We start from the raw sequence: 17,808 nt of genomic DNA, 5'->3' as shown, positions 1-17,808 counted from the left end.
TTGTTTTTGTTGGTAAAGATTCACCTAGAGGCAGCCTTGCTGCTTTTCCACTGGAGAGTACTATGCAGTATGGGTAACTTCCTTCAGGACATACAGTAAATCTATGACTGTCCTTCTCCCTGGATATAGGCATGTTTCACCTGTAGCCAGCAGAGTTACAATGTATGTTAATGAGGATTATTTATGTTGTGAGAACAGCAATCAAAGCAGGCTGATGTGTTAATCTAATTTTTTTTTTTTTTTTTTTTTTTTTTACTTCAGCCTTTGATCACTGCAGGTCTTATTCTTGAATACTTTGAGGAAATGATAACTTACGGTATTTGTCATAAAGCACTAACTTAGTGTAATTGTTTTCTGTATCACAATTGTGTTTTCCGTTCTAGGCTGCAGCACGACATCAGTGCTCTTACCTTGTTAACCTCCATGTGAATGACTTCCTTCATGTCGGTGGAGACCCTAAATGGTTGAATGGTCTGGAAAATGCACCTCAAAAACTGCAGAATTTAGGAGAACTGAACAAAATGTTGGCTCACCGACCCTGGCTTATCACCAAGGAACATATCGAAGTAAATCTTTCATGGTGTAATGTGAAAGTACCCTTATTTTTCAGTAATGCAATCACAGATTCTTAAGAGTTAAGAACCCGACAGGGTGAAAGATGTTCTATGTTACTTTCATTTCAGTGTTATATCACTGTGATACTGCATGATACAGTATCCCTTGTGACCTTGGAAAACTAACATGATCATAACTGGTCCTAAATGACCAACAGATTTAACGTACAAGACACTGACATTTCAGAGTTGTCACGTCAGATTTCTGTTGGTGCGGTGACGATGTGCTCAGATGTGCCCTTCCTGAAGTGGTGTGCTCAGATGTCCCCTTCTTCAGTAGCCAGAACCCCCTGAGCATTTCTGAGATGCTGCTAGAGGTTAGGCAGAACACCGATCACCACATTCTTGTCTCAGTTGCTGTGGGTTCAAATGCTTAGTTTTCAGGCTGGGTTGCAGGGAGCAGGCTGGCAGAAGAGCCCAGGGGAGCCGTGGTGGTACAAGCCAGCCAGGACTGCAGCACCAACAAGCCACCAAGCAGCCGCTCCTGCTGCCCCCTCCTCCGAGGGCTGCCCGCATCCGCTAGCTTCCAGGGCATGTGCCTGCCCCAGGACCTGGCCGTGGTTACTGGAGCGACTCCTCTGCTCTTCTCTTCGCCCTTAGCAAGGAGGAGGCGGGTGCTGGGACTTTCTCGGTGCTGTCTGCTGGGTGTGAGAGGCGGTGGTGGGTGTCCTGCTGGGAGGCTGGGCTGTAGGGGAGGCGTGCGTGCTCTGCCAGAAGGCCCCGAACCTCCCACACTTTCCTGCCTGAAGGGGAAGTTGGGGTTTGAAGCTTCTTGTCGAATGTAGAGCATTCCACCCACAGGGACAAGATGGAGGGAGCCCGGCCCCAATGCCAGGTTTTTACACAGCTGATCTGCAAGGAGTTGCCAGGGTTTTCTGAGACTGTACAGACCAGCTGAAGAGACGTGCAACTGTTGTGGTTGCATCTGCACCAAGAGGTGTGAAACTTCAATGCAAGTCGGTCTGGCCTCAGTACAAACTATATGGCGCAAACCAGAAACCCCAGCTGATTCAATAGCTGAGGGCCAGAGAGGGGAGAGAAGTCGTCTCCTGTGTGGCTTAACCACACGAGTCTGTGGCTGGCAGGTCACCTGGTAACAGGACACTGAGCACACCGAATGGCAGCAGAGAGTTAGGAAGCAATTGTGGATGTCGGAAAAATAATTTTATCTGGTCTAAGAAACGTTGGTAAACTGCACTAAGGTGGGACCATTTGAACGATTTTTTGAAATTAATACTTCGGTCTTGCATTATTTTTAAAGCAACTTTTGAAGACTGAAGAGAATAGCTGGTCCCTGGCAGAGCTGATCCACGCGGTCGTTCTCCTTACACACTACCACTCCCTTGCTTCTTTCACGTTTGGTTGTGGAATCAGCCCGGAGATCGACTGTGAAGGTGGTCACACCTTCAGGCCCCCTTCTGTCAGCAACTATTGCATATGCGATATTACAAATGGTTACCACGGGGTGGATGAAATTCACGCCAGCCCAACTGGAAGTATTCCAGTAAGTATCTGTCTGAACAAACAATCTCTTTCAATAGTAGTAGTTTCTTTGTAAACTTAATACACGGAGGGTGTACGTCTCTTTTTGTTCAGTGAGAGTACGATTGATTAGTCTAATCCAGATGAGGGGTAACCAGTTGAAAAGATAACATTTAGGAGAAGCTGAAATGACGCTGGTAAGCTGGGGGAAAGTAGCGAAGGGAGAAACAAAGATACAGTCTCTCGGTTGTCTATTTTTTTTGGTCTCTTGTCATTCATGTAGGCAAACTGAGACCTAACTCCTGGTCTCAGCTAGTTCATGATACATGTCCTGGGCAGCAGTGGCCAGGAATGCTTTTTTCCATGGGTGCAGTGGAAAGTTGGTCCTTCCTTTGATTCCAGTCTTTGACTTTGTTGCCTTGAATTGTTTGTGATACATCACACAACAGATCATTCGCAATTTTCTGACTCTGTCTCTAAAACAGTACTTCCTGCCTGCAGCACTTATGCTCACTGATCTGTACTTGCTTCCACTCAGTGAAAAGCATGATGTGAACTAAGTGTTGGTTTAAGAACAGTGATAATGGTATTTTCAGTGCAGGTTCCTTGCCTGTGAGACTTTACTGTAGTAGTGTGGGTGGCATTTAAATTTTGTCTGATGAGCTTGTTGGTTCTCTGAAGGAGCAAACTGACTGCAAAAGGCAGAGATGAAAGGGGCAGAACTGTATAAATTGAAGATAACTTGTTTTGCTTTGTGCTGATGGATTTTTACAAGACCAGGTATTAAATTAATAGTGTATTGTGGTGTTAAAACAGCTCTTGTGAAATAAGATTATCTTGCACTAGCTTTCCTCTGAGGCTTAATTAAAATCTGCATTTACACTCACTCTTCCTTTTTCCTTCAGTATGTTTCTTCTCTGTGAGCAGAGAAAGGGAAAAATACAGTTGGGTAGTAAATTGTGGTTACTTCCTCTATTAGAATTTCTGTTACAGCTCCTTGTTTTTCACTTGTTAAACATTTAGATTAAGAGAAATTTTTAGTGTGAGAACTACTTGTTCCAAAAAGCTATGAATCTTAAAATATGCTAAAAATACCAGGGATCTAACTGAGAAAAGATGATGACTAAATTTGAACTGTTGGGTCAGTACAGATTTTTTTCAAGAACCGTTTTCCTTGAAAAATTGGTATTTAAAGATGTAAATGAAGGACATTGCTTGTATTTAAATATTCTGGCTTGACGATTTCTGCCATCGTTGTCACTTCATTACATGGAAATGAAATGTTTCTCTCTCCTTTTCAAGTCTACAGAGTCTGTCTGTGAAGTTGAAGCTCTTATGGAGAAAATGAAGCAGCTGCAGGAGTGTAGAGATGAAGAGGAAGCCAGCCAAGAAGAGATGGCTACACGTTTTGAAAGAGAGAAGAGAGAAAGCATGTTCGTGTGTTCTTCAGGTAGGACAGATGTAGTGTGTACATATACTTATTTAGACTTTTCCAACTCACTTCAGGAAATACTTATTACCTCAAAAGGAAAGAAAGTGTTATTAGATGTCTCAAAAACATTAAAATTTCTTAGAAGGGATCAAGATTAGGGGTGCCTTGCTTTTAAGTGTTCCTGGAAGAAAACAAAGTAGTGCCAAGATTTGTGGCTTCTCTCAAACACACCATAATACTTACTGACCAGTATTATGTTTAATAGAAATTTCCAACAGAAATAGAATCTCGAGAGATTTAAAAGTTTCACAAGAGATTTAAGCTTATCGCAAGACATTGTAAAAAGTTCTTCACATATTTAGCTATTTAAGTGTATGAAACATTACTTTTCAGATGACTGTGAGATAATATTTAATCTGTTACAAGCTTCAGGTTGTTGTGGGCTCTTCAAGAGCGTTTCCTCTAAAATAAGCTTGGCATGGAAGTCTTAGAGGTCTCTTTTTTTAATAGGCAGTCTCTTCCAAAACAGATTCTCCCTTGATGTTTTTACAGACCCCTTGAGTTAGGAGCAAAATGTCCCCTAGATTTAGGGGATAGGGTGAAGACTAGAACATGAAAGAAGGGAGAAAAAGATGTTTGTCTATAAGAATCTGAGGGTTTTTCATGGAGTTGCCTCTAAAACCCATAGTTGCAGTCACACTGAGCTGTACCAAAGAACTTTAATACAGGTAGTCCAGTGAAACTCTGTGTTTATTTAAAAAGCACAGAGACTCTCATTTGTCTGCAAGAGTTCTGCTAGGACACTTCCAATTTGTTCTTACTGAAACTGTGTGAAATTCTGTTTGAAATTAACAGAAGATGAAGAATCAGCACCATCAAGAGATGTGTCTCGTCACTTTGAGGATACCAGCTATGGTTACAAAGACTTCTCCAGACATGGAATGCATGTGCCCACCTTTCGTGTTCAGGTAACAAGGATGGGGGCTGCTATCAGGAGGTTTAGTGCACAATCTGTTTGTTGTGCCAGATGCCAAACCTGAAAATTGCTGTGCTGTAACTTAGTACCCCATGGATGAGAAGGCTTAAAGCAAGCAGATGTGAACAACCCTCCCCAACCCCCCTGGATTATCTGCCCTGAGATAAATTACATTAAAGCACTAGTTCTTCATAAGTTCATTTCTGAAATGCTCCGTTCTGCATTTTTACTTATTCTAAGGATTATTCCTGGGAAGACCATGGCTATTCCTTGGTTAATCGTCTTTACCCAGATGTGGGACAACTACTTGATGAGAAGTTTCATATTGCCTATAATCTGACTTACAACACAATGGCCACGCACAAAGATGTGGATACCTCAATGCTAAGACGAGCTATTTGGAACTATATTCATTGTATGTTTGGAATAAGGTTGGTTTTACTACTTTTGTTCTAAATACATCAGACTTGTTAGCGTTGGCTTTTTTTTTTTCCTTTCCCAGATTGAAGCAAAGCTATTTATTAAGGAAACGTGCATGTATTTTTAAAGATATTCTTGTTTATGGGGGCGGGCCAGTAGTGGTACAAATTACACAAGAATTTATTTTGCCATAGGAGCTTAAGAAACAATGCGAGTGAAATAACTGGTTCTTGAAAATGAAAGTGTTTTTCTTTCAATTCCAAACAGATACGATGATTATGACTATGGTGAAATTAATCAGTTGTTGGACCGCAGCTTTAAAGTTTATATCAAGACTGTGGTTTGCACTCCTGAAAAGACCACAAAAAGAATGTATGATAGCTTCTGGAGGCAGTTTGAACACTCTGAGAAGGTACAGTTTGCATGTGTGCTGAGGGACATGGGCATTAGATCTGTTTGCCACACTAAACAGCCACAGCTACCCAGCTAGCATTTAAGCTTTAGCTGATGTCACTGGGATTCTGCTCGCATTCAGTAAATTCATTAGGAGGTGTAGTACTCCCCAGGCTGAAATAATTTTTCGTTTCCTAGTGCATGTTTGCTAGCTAACAGCTGACACCGACTGTGCAAGCTCTGAACCGTATGGGGAGGTTAGACATGTAAACGGCACAGCTTCACCTCGACTGCAGCCTTCTCCTCCGCTGTCAGTTGGTACTGCCTGTGTCCCAGAGAGGCAGGGAAGCGATGCGAGATCCATCCCTTGGCCTCAGCCCCAGAGCAGCTTGGTTGCTGGTCCAGGGTCTTTGCAGTCCTGTGGTCATTTTTGGTGTGAATGGCCCCAAAGCAGTTATTTTGTGTTAAAGCCTAAAGTCCTGCTGCTGGGTATTATTTCTTGCTGTTAACTCTCAGATGTCTACTCCGTCAAGTTCATGTCCTCCAGTTTTTCTTTGGAAAAACATTTCTAGGCCTCACTTAAAATGAATGCTGATAGAGTAGTGAAACATAAATGTGCCTTAATCAGTGTTCGTATCATCAGAGGCTCCATTTCTTGCTAAACTCCTTGTGGAAATAGTTTAGAGATACGCAGTTATAATAGGGGTACTATAACTACAATGATTTAAGGTGGTTCAAGTAAAATACTACATATGTTTGTTTTGGTTAGACTAACTGATAGAGACAAGCTTTTCAAGCACACAAATCCTTCTTTGAAGCCCAAAACTTTGCATCTCTATAGCCATCAAAATCCAACAATCGTACATGTATGTGTCACTGAATGCAATCACTATCCATCTTCACGGAAATCATGTGAATGAAACCACACGCAGCCATTACATGCCAGAACAAACTCACAGCCAACCTGCTGTCCGTGGGAGAATACTTTTCACCCCCTCCCCCACATGGTTTCTGATCTTACCCTCAAAGAAATACAGTGAAGGTGTTGAGGAAATGACTTGGGGAATGAAAATTCTTATCTCCAGTAGCTACTGAACACCTCTGTCTCCATAACAATACTAGTTTTGTGGCATGTTACAATTTTTCTTGTGCTTCACCTCAGCTAACCACTCCATGTTGTTCAGGTGATAATTACCCATGTGTTTCTCTCTCTGTCCCACAGGGGCAAACGACCTTATCACCTCTTCCTTTGCTAACAACCCCCTCTGCTCCACAGGTACCAACCACCCTTTTGCCTTTAACTAAGTGCTTAACTTAATCAAGCTAAATGTGAACAATTATTTTGAAGCTGCACATAGTCTGCTGCTGAAGAAGGGCTTGTGTGCTTGAAAGCTTAGCTGTTTTTTCCTGCTAAACCAGCTGGTCTACTAAAGGATGACTACCTCTTCCTCTGAACCTGGCCCTGCTTAAGTGTACCCGTAACCCATTGCTGCACTGTGCCACAATACTACATGCAGCGTTTGTTCAATCTTTCCTCCCTCAGCAAGCTTTACAGATAGAACTAATTATCTGGGTAGCTGAAACGCGAAGTGTTCCCACTGCTATTGCAACCACAGCCCCACAGACTTCCTTTCACTCGAGTATGTTATTGTGAGCACACCGTTAAAAGCGTAACTTCTTTTCTTTCCTGAAGGTCCATGTAAATTTGCTTCTGGTAGAAGCTCGGATGCAAGCCGAACTACTTTATGCTCTGAGAGCTATTACTCGCTATATGACCTGATGTCTCTGGCTGCCTGTCGACGTTGGAATGTTCTGCAGCTGCAGTATGGCAGAGGAAGATACGAAGCCTCAGGACCAACGGTAGCTATAAGTTAAGATGCCCATTGTGCCATAACTCCTTTAGTTTCAGCTATTTCCGTGTTTGGAATATCACTGCTGCCCCTCAGCAGTGAACGCTTGGCAGTTGAAAAGACAGGGTTGTGCAGAAGTGCTGCCTGCTCATGGTATTTTGGCTTTAGACAGCACGGGACACTCTATGAACTTGTGGCAATATAGCAAATGATAGATATATAGATCTTGTGTTAAGGCAAATACTACGGGAGTTGGAGCGTGCCAAGAAGTGGGACTTGATGACATTTGCTTTCCCTACAAGAATAATTTTAGAAAATCTTGATGCTGCTATTTGTGCTGGTGGAGTGAACAGACACAGGCTGTTCCAGTTAAGCTAAAAGTGAAAGTGAGCACTGCTATTGTCTGAGCCTTTATTGTGTGTGGTTTCAAAAAAGCCTTGTTATTTAGATATCTTTTTTAATCAGAACTAAACCTCCTCTGCCCACACTGATAATTTGAAAAATAGCAGTCAATTCTCTCAAATAGTTTAGCCTTAAAATGCTACAGGACGTTTGTTCGGCATTATTCGGTAAGCTCCAAAAGTGCAGTGGCCTTCCTATGGAAAGAAGGGGACTTGACTCAAGTCCTCAGAGCTTTTTAGAGATCTAACTATGTGAAGTCTTGAGTAGCTTCTTGTCCTGTTTTTCAAGGATGAACTAAGGAGGAGCTAGGACAAGGTGTGGGAATGTTGTTCTAGACTGCCAAACAGTCCTACTGTATTACATGCCCAACGCTGGTCTTACTGATTTTTGCAGTTGCTTAAATAACTAGGCTAAAAACCATCTATTTTTAGTAAATCAAAACATGATTAAAATGCTGATGTTTAATATACAGTGGTTTTGGAGAACACATGAATACTTTTGTATGAGTGTGAATTGCTTTTTAAATTTGTCAGTATTATTGGTATTTTTTAAATAAAGGTAACAACTTTTTCTCTTGGTGTGTTTGTGTGGTTTAACTTTATGCTTCTGTCCTTACTGGTTTACTTACTGATTCAAAGACCATTTTTAAATGTTTGAAATAGTAACTGAGCAAACATACTTAAAATGACAAACTGTGAATTTTTCAGCTGAGTCTAAAATGATGGGAGAAAACAAAGTTTAAAAAGTAGATTCAGATCTTCACTAAAACTATACTAGGACCACCACTTGTATACTCCTGATGTTTTCATCCTTCCCACAGTCCTTATGTTCAGGTATACTCTGACAGACAGGGGTTTCTCTTTCCTCACAGGTGACAGGTGTGATATGATCAGAGATTCCAACTGGATGTTTATATAATCACTTATTTTCAATAACTAGCTCTAAATACTGTTTTAAGAGTTAAAACTGATTTAAAATGCTCCAGATCAGGCTGCTGATTTTCACGGGCTAGTGCCAAAAGGCTATCTGGTCTCAGAAGGATGGTCAGGTCTGTGCCATCAGATTGAGGAGTTTATGGCAAGAAATAACAGGCAGCAGGAGGGGGATTTGCTACAGGGGAGTGACAAACTCTTTTGGACACACTCCTACAGCTGGCTGTAACAGGGGTTATAGTCGACTCAAGCATAGAAACTCCTACCTGTCTACAGGAAGGTAGGAGCCTTATTTGTAAGGCAGGAAAGAAATGGATTTTCCCAAGCCTACAGGTGGAATTAAATTAAGATTTCTGTCCCCTGGCCTGGTTCCCAGCTCAGACTGGTTTGTCTTACTACAGAACATTCTGAGAACAGTTTTAAGTTTACAGTGCAAGAAGTTAAAATATCTAAAAAGATCTAGGGGAGAAAGATTAATAAACTGACAAAAATTGTGACTAACAGGAAGCATCTGCTGTTTCCTCTTAACTAAAAATACAGGATTTTTAATGTTCCAAAAACAGCAAAACTTCCCTGTCTAAGGGCATATCATAAAGCTAAGTTATGCCTAGGGACACAGAAGCAAGTGTGCTTCCAGTCTGTAAATGGAGTTTCTGCAGCACCTAATTCTCCTGCTGCTTTTTTTGGGGGGGGGGGGGGGGGGGGGGGGGGTGTCAAAGGAAGACATGAAATTTTCCAAGAAGTCTAAAGTGGCCCTTTCCACCCTATGCTTTCCAGACACATGCAGGTACCTGCAGGCACTCTCTCCCTTTTCAAGCAGTAAACACTTCATACAGTCACATTTTCAAACAGCACTAACCACAACATACAGACAATCTTAACTATGCACCAAGGTACATACTTACTTTGGAGAAAGGGCCTGAAAATGTTTGGGGATTTTCCATTAAAAATGCTGAGGCAGTTGTGGTCCTAAGTAGAAGAGAACAAGCAAGGCTGTTAAGCACAGTGGCAACCAAAGACAGTGGGGTTGTTTGTTAGTCTTTAAAAACAGGAAAACAGTTAAGTCAGGAGATGCTCCATGAAAGCGGTGATGGCTGCACAGAGCAGGAGCTCTGTGTGATGCCAGAGCCTGAGGGACAAGCCAGAGCATTGGCAGGTGGGAGCTGCCCTCCTTTGCTGCTGCAGGGCTGTAAGCCCTAACAGCTCCCCAGTAGCTCCTGCAGAGCCGCAGCCTGTGGCTGCAAAGTAGTACTGGCAGCTCACCCCAAAAGGACGCATCAGCAAGGGATCTGGTCCAAAGGGCCACGCAACACATGGAAGGAGATGGTGTGCACCAGCATGGGTGAAGGGAACTAATGGTTGGCTGCTGCATGGGCTCAGGTAGGACACTATTAAAAAAAAAAACAACAAAAAAAAACCACACAGGATTTTCTTTTGAGTCTGTGCTTAGAGGATCATGGCAGAACCATCTGCCCTGTGAGCAGCAATTAAATTAACAAACAAGGTAGAAGATGCCATATGAACACATCAGAAATTCAGCATTTTGAGGCTCGTTCTTGTTACCCACAAGTTTCTTTTCAGAGAAAGACATGGGCCCATATGCCGCTCCGTGGGAGCGGCTGCTGGGCTTTGCTGTTAGGTGCTCTGAGGTCTCCACTGCCTTCTCTGCCCTACCCAGCACGTCTCTCTTCCTGAAGCAGTCGCAGGCCAAACTCTGAAGACGAGGCCAGAGCTTACACACAGCAGCTGCCCCAGCTTTGCTCTCCACTGTGGGATACCCAAATTTGCCCCATGCTACATAACATGCTACACAGCACTCCCGGCCCTTGTTTACAGTTTGATTGGTAATGACTGACACAACTAGTGTTTTCTTAGAACAAATCTTCATTGCCTACACCTCAACTCAAGGTGGTTCAAAGCATCACTTCCAGGCTGCCTTCTGACAGATACTTGGCAGTTGTCAGTTCTGGTCAGACCTCCTGACAAGACCTGGCCACAAGACCTTTTCCACTGCATCCCCACCCTGCATTACACAGCCTGGTGTTCACCTGCCTTTTGCCTTGATGCAAATGCCAAGAAGAAATGCCTCTAGCTCCATTCCCCACTGGGGAGTGCTTACCCGTCAGCCTTTCTTTAATGGCTCCAGAAAGCACAGCCATTCTTTTTTCCAAGAAACAAATGGGGCATTGAAGACATTTATCCTCCCCCTCAACTTCAGCTGAAATTAAAAAGGCAAAAGAAGGAACAATAATTGAGATCTTTTTGAGCTCAGCAGACTGTTGTTGGAGCTAAACCATACCCAACTGTGGAACAGTTCTCTCCTGTGAATTGCAGTGATGGAGGCTGCCATACATGCTCCCAAAGCGGTTCACTGCGGGGCTGAGCCTTGCTGATCAGAAGAAATACCCAAGCCGCTGGGACAAAAGGAACTTTGCACATTTCATTACCTTCACTGAAGTTTCTTCCTCGCCACTCCCAAAACCTGGACCATGAAATCTCCCCCCTCCCCAGCCCCATCAACAGTAAAGAAGTCCCCAGGAATGTAGAAGCAGAGACCTAAACCAGGAAAAATGTTTTCCTGCCCTTCTACTACTGCTCTGCTTCCCGGCCTTCCCACTTCATCTCCTCACCTGGAAGCAGAGGTCCAGGCCCTGCCAAAGGTCCAGCAGTGCCACTGAGGGAGCTCTGAATTGCTGCCTCAGAAAAATGAATTCCTCCAGCCTCTCTGCAGGGAGTGCCAGGCTGGAGACTTGCTCTCCTGGTGCATGCAGCACCACGCAAGGCTGCTGACCCTTAGGATCAGAGCCAGGAGCCCAGCAGCCCCTGCACGGCTTTTTATTCTTAGTAAGTTGAAGTCAGAAAAGAGACAAACGGGTCAAGTCTGTAAAGCTTTCCGTAGCCCATTTGGCTGTTAATGCTTGAGGCCAGCGATGCACCTGCTGAGCTGATCCATGGGCTACAAGCAGGGACTTCTGCACGCTGAAAGGATGAAAACTGAGCAATAAACAAGCCAGCAGCAGTCAGAAGGAATGTGAACGACGTAGAGCCTTTTTTTGCCCCATGGATGGAGACACGAGCCCAGGGGAGATGGCTGGCCAAGACGGTCTGAGAAGTACAAGCACACAGGCGGCTCCTGGGAATGTGGGAACAACTGAAAGAACAACACACCAGACTAGCTAAAATCTTCTCTTACATCAGAGATATGGGTGTTTTGCCTTAAGATGTAAAGTCTCAATTCAGAAAAGCCTCTTCCCAGCACAGTTGGACCTATATCCCCCAAGCATTAACACAGGAGCTGGGACTACCTGATACTGTGTGGTAAAAAAAGGGGGATCTCCGAAGGAAAGGGGAGCAACTTTCCCCCCCAACCATTGGCATCATTCAATCTGAAGCGTGAAGCTTACAACTTAATACAGTGGAATGCCCCAATAGCGTTTGGGTTACTCTGTTGCAGAATTTAATACAAAGTAAAAGCTTGTCCAAGTCTGTAGGTAACACAGGGCTCCTGTCAAGTAACATTCTTTTACAGTGCACCGCATTTTTGGTGCCACAGAGGTGCAGGTACTCAGTGGTAATTTACCTTTTAAAAATTAAAAGTTCAGCAAATAGTTTTGTTTCATTTTCCCAGCCAAGAAACTATGCAATTAACAGACAAGTCACACTGAACAGCTGATCAGCTCAAATATATTTTAAAAAGTAGTTACACATGCAAAAATTTCATGCAAGCTTCTCAAAAGATAGTATCCAGTGTATAAATGCCAGGCTTTACTAACTGTTTTAAAATGAAATTGCCATGTTCTCCAACATGCTTACCAATGGCAATGTACAGGCATATTAGAAATACAAAGCTGTACAATCTACACCACAAAAGAACCCCAAACGACTGATTAAAAAGGAGTAATAGTCATGGTTGGAAGAAAGCGATGGCTTTGAATTCTATCAAGAAGTTTTTCTGCCACAGGTTTGAACTCCCTTTCCCAATATAGTTTCTGGTAGTCCCTTAAATCTCTGTCAAGGCTGTAATCCAGTGCTACTTCTTCATCTGTAAGCAAGGAAAATATTGTCATCAGTTCTGAATACAAATATACCCAACTATGTACTTTATGACCACAGCACATACAACTTATCAATTGTGTATGTGGATAGCTTAAAAACAACCCTATGTTTAAGACAAACTAAGCATCACTGAGAGATTTAATTGAAAATAAAGGATGTTACGATAAGTAAAACAGTATAAAGGGTACTGCAGGTTCTTTTATTCTCACACCTCACAGGTGTAGCTAAACTGTGTCTCCAAGATCAAGCATTTGCTGTGACTGTCAGCCTGGAAACTACTTGGGTTTAACATTTTCCACAGCAATTTTGCTAATGTAAGTAATCAATTCATCTAACTATAACTATGTTTTTCCTGCCACAAATTGCTCTCCTAATCTGGTTCATGAAGACTCTTTCAAGCATATCTACTACCATACAAAGAACTTGAACCACACTAGTTACTGTATAACTGTTGCCCTCCCTTCCTCACAAACTTCATAAATAAAATAATAGGACACTCTTAATAGGGATAAGCAATGTTAGGAATGAAAGGAAGTCATCACTCGTTATTCCCCCTCCATTTTGCCTGGCATTGGATGTGGCAAAGAAACAAACCCTTACAGAAAGAAGAAATCAGTCTGCAGCCAGAAGCATGCTCCTGAATCAGAATCTACAAACACAACTGATAAGACTGAGCAAATGTTTTCACACAGTTTAACATAAGGATATTTGACAGCCTTTAGGCCATAAACAGACCTAAAATGAAGATACAATCCTGCACCCAATGGGCAGTGTGACTTATCTTTGTCCTAGACTATGAAAGAGCAGCGGATTCACAGTCTTAAATAAACAACTTTGTAAGGGAGCTTACTGCACATTCACAGCAGGTAAAAGACAACTTGGAGCTGAAGAGAAACTTCAGTTACCCACCTTTTGAGTCAAACTGTGTAGAAAAGAGATGCTCAAACAGCAACTAGTCCCATTTAAAAGAATGCTAAGGTGCCTATGCAGAGCACATGGCCTGAGCTGCAACAGCTCTAAAGGAAGAGATGACATGGAGATGGGCTCCATTTCATAGAAAGTTACCAGTAACTGCAAAAAATACTTGACTTCTATTCCACTACAGTGTTTCTAAATTACCAAAATTAAAGAGATGCTGATTGTGAGGTAGATTCCAAAAGGGGTCCTGCATAAAGAAAAGATGCCATTAAAAGGCTTTCTGTAATAAAATAAAGAGAAAAAACCCCCCTTCTTTCAAGAAGGAAGACACGTCATATCTCTGCAGGAAGAAACCCTGTAATCAGAGATAAAAATCCAGGCTCAGATCTATATTTGACGGTATCATAGGATAATTTAGGTTGGACAGGACCTCTGGAGCAGAGCCACCATAGATCAGGTTGCTCTGGTCCACGTTACTGTTGAGTACTGAACATCTCCGAGGATGGAGATTCCACAGCCTTTCTGGGCAGCGTGTTCCAGTGCTCAACCCCTTCCATGGTGGAAACTTCTTTTCCTAATACTTAATTGGAATTTTTCTTATTGCAACTTGTGCCCATTAGCTCTTGTCCTATCAATGGCACGGTAGCCCAACATACCTAAAATGAATCTCAGCAGCAGAGAAGTGAGAGACCCCAAAGAGGAAGATAAGGGACTATGTTTTTTGTTTTCAGGGAGAACTGCTTTTCCTACTCCTGAAATGATTCTTTTACCCAAATTAACTACCTTCTAACACAGAGCAAGAGACATTTTTATTATACAGCTGTACCCCCTAGAAGTTGATTGAATGCTTGGGGAATTCCAGCCTACAAGAACAAGGGTCAGAAGCAGTTCAAAAGCTGAAGTGTTGAACCAAAACAGTAAATTTCCCAAAGCAGAATGTGAGTAACCCTGGGGATCAGCGAGGATCAGTGTCCCACATGCAAGCTGTGCATCCTCAGATCATTTAATTTTCCCACGATTCTCCTCAAAACTAGCAAAACTGGGTACTGGCCAAACAGCATATGAACTGGCTGCAAGCCCAGCAACAAGACAAGCACACTGGGTCTGCATGCTATGGGGGAAGCTGAAAACTAGAGTACAGACTCTAGTCTGCAAGGGCTACCCATCCCTATAACTCCAGCAAGACAGGGGCCAGGAGCCCTGGAAGCTACTATCATGCCATGTAAGAGTTCACATGTACTGAGATTCCAAATAACGTCCTCGAATTGCTAGTGGAAGTAAAGGTGAGTGGAAGAAAAGTCTGGAAAAAGAGAGGGAGAAAGGAGATTTCACTGAATGACCAAACAAGAACATTCTCAAGACAGAGGCTCATCTCCACTGCTGCTCCTGAGGGACCGGAGCAAGGCAAAGCTGCTGCCAGGGGCCTGGAAACACCAGCCTCCAGAAGCTCTGAGCCAATAAAGTGACATGAAACTCAAGAGCTGCTGAAAGAAGGCAAATGACGGTGCACTGGAAAGCGGTGCCATTGCTTCTCAGGATGCTGGGATCAGGCAGGGAAAAGCAAGAACAAACGGTGCCTTTTGTGCAGCGTTTCTCAGGCCCAACAACTTTTCAGGCTATTTCCACTCCCTTTTGGCTCCCTCATATCTTTTGTTATCTTGTGCCAGGTAGGGGAGAGAAAAATAAAGGGGAGGAGGCCAAGCACAGCAGGTGAAGTGAGGTGTCTGCTGTGCCATGCTCCACTTTTTCCGCTTCCTGAGGGCATGCTGATGCTTAAGTACAGTCCACTGACTGTCAGCAGTTGCCTCCTGCTTCCTGAATGACAGAATCAGAGCAATGACAGTTCAAGGCTGTTACTGGATACCACGGGAGGAGGAAGATGTAGGACAATATTAACCAGCTGCTATTACTAAAATTTGTTGGCTCTTAACACACAGAGGAAACAGATCCAATGAATAAGATGCACTTTTTCTACAGCTACTCTTCTGACTAAAGCGTGAAGAAAGACTAGCCTTCTGATTTAATTCTGACCTATTTTTAATTAATTGTCATTACAGTTGCACTACGATTGTGATTCTAACTGCAATTGCAATTGTACATGAAATAGCTGTACTAGTTAATGAGAGTTCCAATTACTACCCAGCCTGGACTCTGCAGTCAAATTAATTGCTGGAATAAGCAGTGTTAAATGCAGAGTAAAAAAATAAGTAAGGATTTTCCAAATCAATGATATATATTCCTTGCTGCATGCCAGAAAATTCAAGCACGACTGTGGCTGTAAAGTTTGCAATTCTGTTGCAGAATGTTAAAAAGTCCACTAATGATCTTGAAACACTGAGTATTTTCAGATAAATAGATGGAATTACTGCTCTCAATAAGATATGCTCTGTCATAGTAAGGAATGTAATGCAAGGAATGATTACAACAAGGAATAAAAGTAACTCTGTTATAACTGGGAAAAAAACCCTCACAAATCCACCCACTTTTCTGATTGTCTAAAAACAAAAGAGACCATAGGGATCTCACTTTCTGTCTGGGTCTGACTAACATGCAGCCTTCTCCACAGCAAGCATGTATCTTTAGTAAATTTCCAATTAAAACCAAATCAAAATTAGTTAAGGTTTGCTTCAATTTCATTTACATTTTAAAGATTTTTTTTTTTAAAGATAATTGCAAATGACCTACCCAAAATAAAACCATAACCAAAGCAGTGCTCATAAAATAAAGGAGGAAAATTACATATAGTGACTATAGGATTATTACATAGCAATTAAAGTCTGTAAAATTTGAAGCAAACATAAATGTGCAGATGAAAAGATCCAGCTGGCTAAGCAAATCAGGGTCTTAACATTCACTTGTAGGCACCTTCCAGCCTGTATTTATGGAGGAGCACACCCTCCCTAGCTTTAGGGAGCAGATGAGAAATTGTCAGGATGTCCTTGCCCACAAGGAGATCACGATTAGAAAGGAAGGGCAGCCAAGGGACTCTTGTCACAAGCAGCAAGCTCAGCTCATTGCACCACACAGCCCTCCGGCTGAGGGGAAAAGCCATATTCCCCAGACTGCCCGGTGTGTGCTGTGCAGTAACCAGGTGCATCACAGCTGAGCCCCTGCTTCTGTCAATACCTGCAATGACCTCTGAGGCCAAAAGGGCCCACATCCAGCGAAAAGCATGTTTTGCACTGAAGGTCTGCAGGATAGTTGGCTCAAGCAGGCAAAAAGGCAGCTGGTGAAAAGCATTAGCGGCATGCTAACTAGACAAACTAGAGTGGGGAGTGACAGCAGCCAATTCCACCTTGGCAATCTGTAAGGTCTGAGGAAATGTGCTGAATGGCAATAGACCAGTGTGTTGCTGGATAGTCTACACCGGCCAACCACTTAAAGCTGCACGACAGACTTCCCAACCAAACTAATACTGCTTTGATTTTGCTCCTTCTATGTCTTTTATTAAGGAAAAGAGACCAAGATTATCAATCTCACCTAAGAGTGATGTGAGCAGCACCAGCAACGTGTCAGTATCTTCTCCAAAGCATGAGGCCGCACTCGTGATGTTTTCACTGTAGTTCCACAGGGTTTTGCATATCAAACAAGCCAGCTGCCAGTCTGCTGGCCCAAAGTCTTGTAAACAGTCAACTAACCTGTCAGTATCAAACAAAAACAGTGTTTTGCTCCATGTAGTTTTCTCCTGAGCCCTTCAAAATCTGGCAGTCTAGAAATGTATGCAGACTCCATGAAAGTTCGCAGGAAAATTCTACGTTAATAAACTTAAGATGCTACTTTCTTCCTCAGTAACCTCCCCCTTTGCATTTAGACTAGTTCCCTAAGGATGTGAGCATGCCTTTTGTCTACACATATGTGTATGCCTGCCTGGATCTGTCCATCCTCTGTAACTTTTTAACCCAACTGACCAATTTCAATCACATCACAAATGTAACCATCTCAAAGTCACTAAAATTCCACGAAATTTCATGACAATCTGTAACGGTTCCAAATCTGTGGCTACCACTGGAGCAGAGATTGTAATGTGAGCCAAAGCTTATCAGGGACCAAGAATTCATCTGGAAAAGATGGTGTGAATGCAGGAAAAAGCTTCAGTCAGAATATCCATCTTATTACGCATCAAAGGATCTGATCAGAAGACAAATCCAAAGGAATTCACTACTCCATGACTCACAGAATTACCTTTTAAGTTCAGTGAAGTCTGACTATTTTTCAGATCTCGCCCCTTATTCTGTTTCCTCAGCCTGCATTCCCAATGGACTCTTCTCAGAAATGCCAGTTTTCTTGAGGACCATTAGGTTCTTGACCTTTCTCCCAATCTCACTTCCTTGCA

The 17,808-nt window shown here is 42.7% G+C and overlaps 2 protein-coding genes across 8 annotated transcripts in view; one reads left to right on the top strand and one right to left on the bottom strand.

The window, feature by feature from the left end:
* SESN1 (sestrin 1) overlaps positions 1-8,139 on the top strand; it is an 84,257-nt gene extending 76,118 nt beyond the window's left edge. For 4 of the 5 annotated variants that reach the window (XM_049818131.1, XM_049818135.1, XM_049818133.1 and 1 more), the window contains 8 exons: positions 384-566; positions 1,876-2,118; positions 3,399-3,546; positions 4,384-4,496; positions 4,745-4,935; positions 5,192-5,336; positions 6,540-6,593; positions 7,011-8,139. In XM_049818131.1, the coding sequence (XP_049674088.1) occupies positions 384-566; positions 1,876-2,118; positions 3,399-3,546; positions 4,384-4,496; positions 4,745-4,935; positions 5,192-5,336; positions 6,540-6,593; positions 7,011-7,097 (1,164 nt within the window). In that variant the 3' untranslated portion in view covers positions 7,098-8,139. The remainder of the gene's footprint in view (positions 1-383; positions 567-1,875; positions 2,119-3,398; positions 3,547-4,383; positions 4,497-4,744; positions 4,936-5,191; positions 5,337-6,539; positions 6,594-7,010) is intronic. The other variant, XM_049818132.1, reaches the window with a different exon arrangement.
* A 4,041-nt stretch (positions 8,140-12,180) lies between these two features.
* The window catches only part of ARMC2 (armadillo repeat containing 2), a 66,464-nt gene continuing 60,836 nt past the window's right edge, over positions 12,181-17,808 (bottom strand). For all 3 annotated transcript variants that reach the window (XM_049818126.1, XM_049818127.1, XM_049818128.1), the window contains 2 exons: positions 16,956-17,113; positions 12,181-12,543 (listed from right to left, as the gene is read on the bottom strand). In XM_049818126.1, coding sequence (XP_049674083.1) covers positions 12,389-12,543; positions 16,956-17,113 — 313 coding nt within the window. In that variant the 3' untranslated portion in view covers positions 12,181-12,388. The remainder of the gene's footprint in view (positions 12,544-16,955; positions 17,114-17,808) is intronic.

Source organism: Accipiter gentilis, chromosome 15 (genome assembly GCF_929443795.1).
Source record: "Accipiter gentilis chromosome 15, bAccGen1.1, whole genome shotgun sequence".
NCBI classification, from domain to species: Eukaryota; Metazoa; Chordata; class Aves; order Accipitriformes; family Accipitridae; genus Astur; species Astur gentilis.
This window is presented reverse-complemented; position numbering and strand designations above follow the sequence as displayed.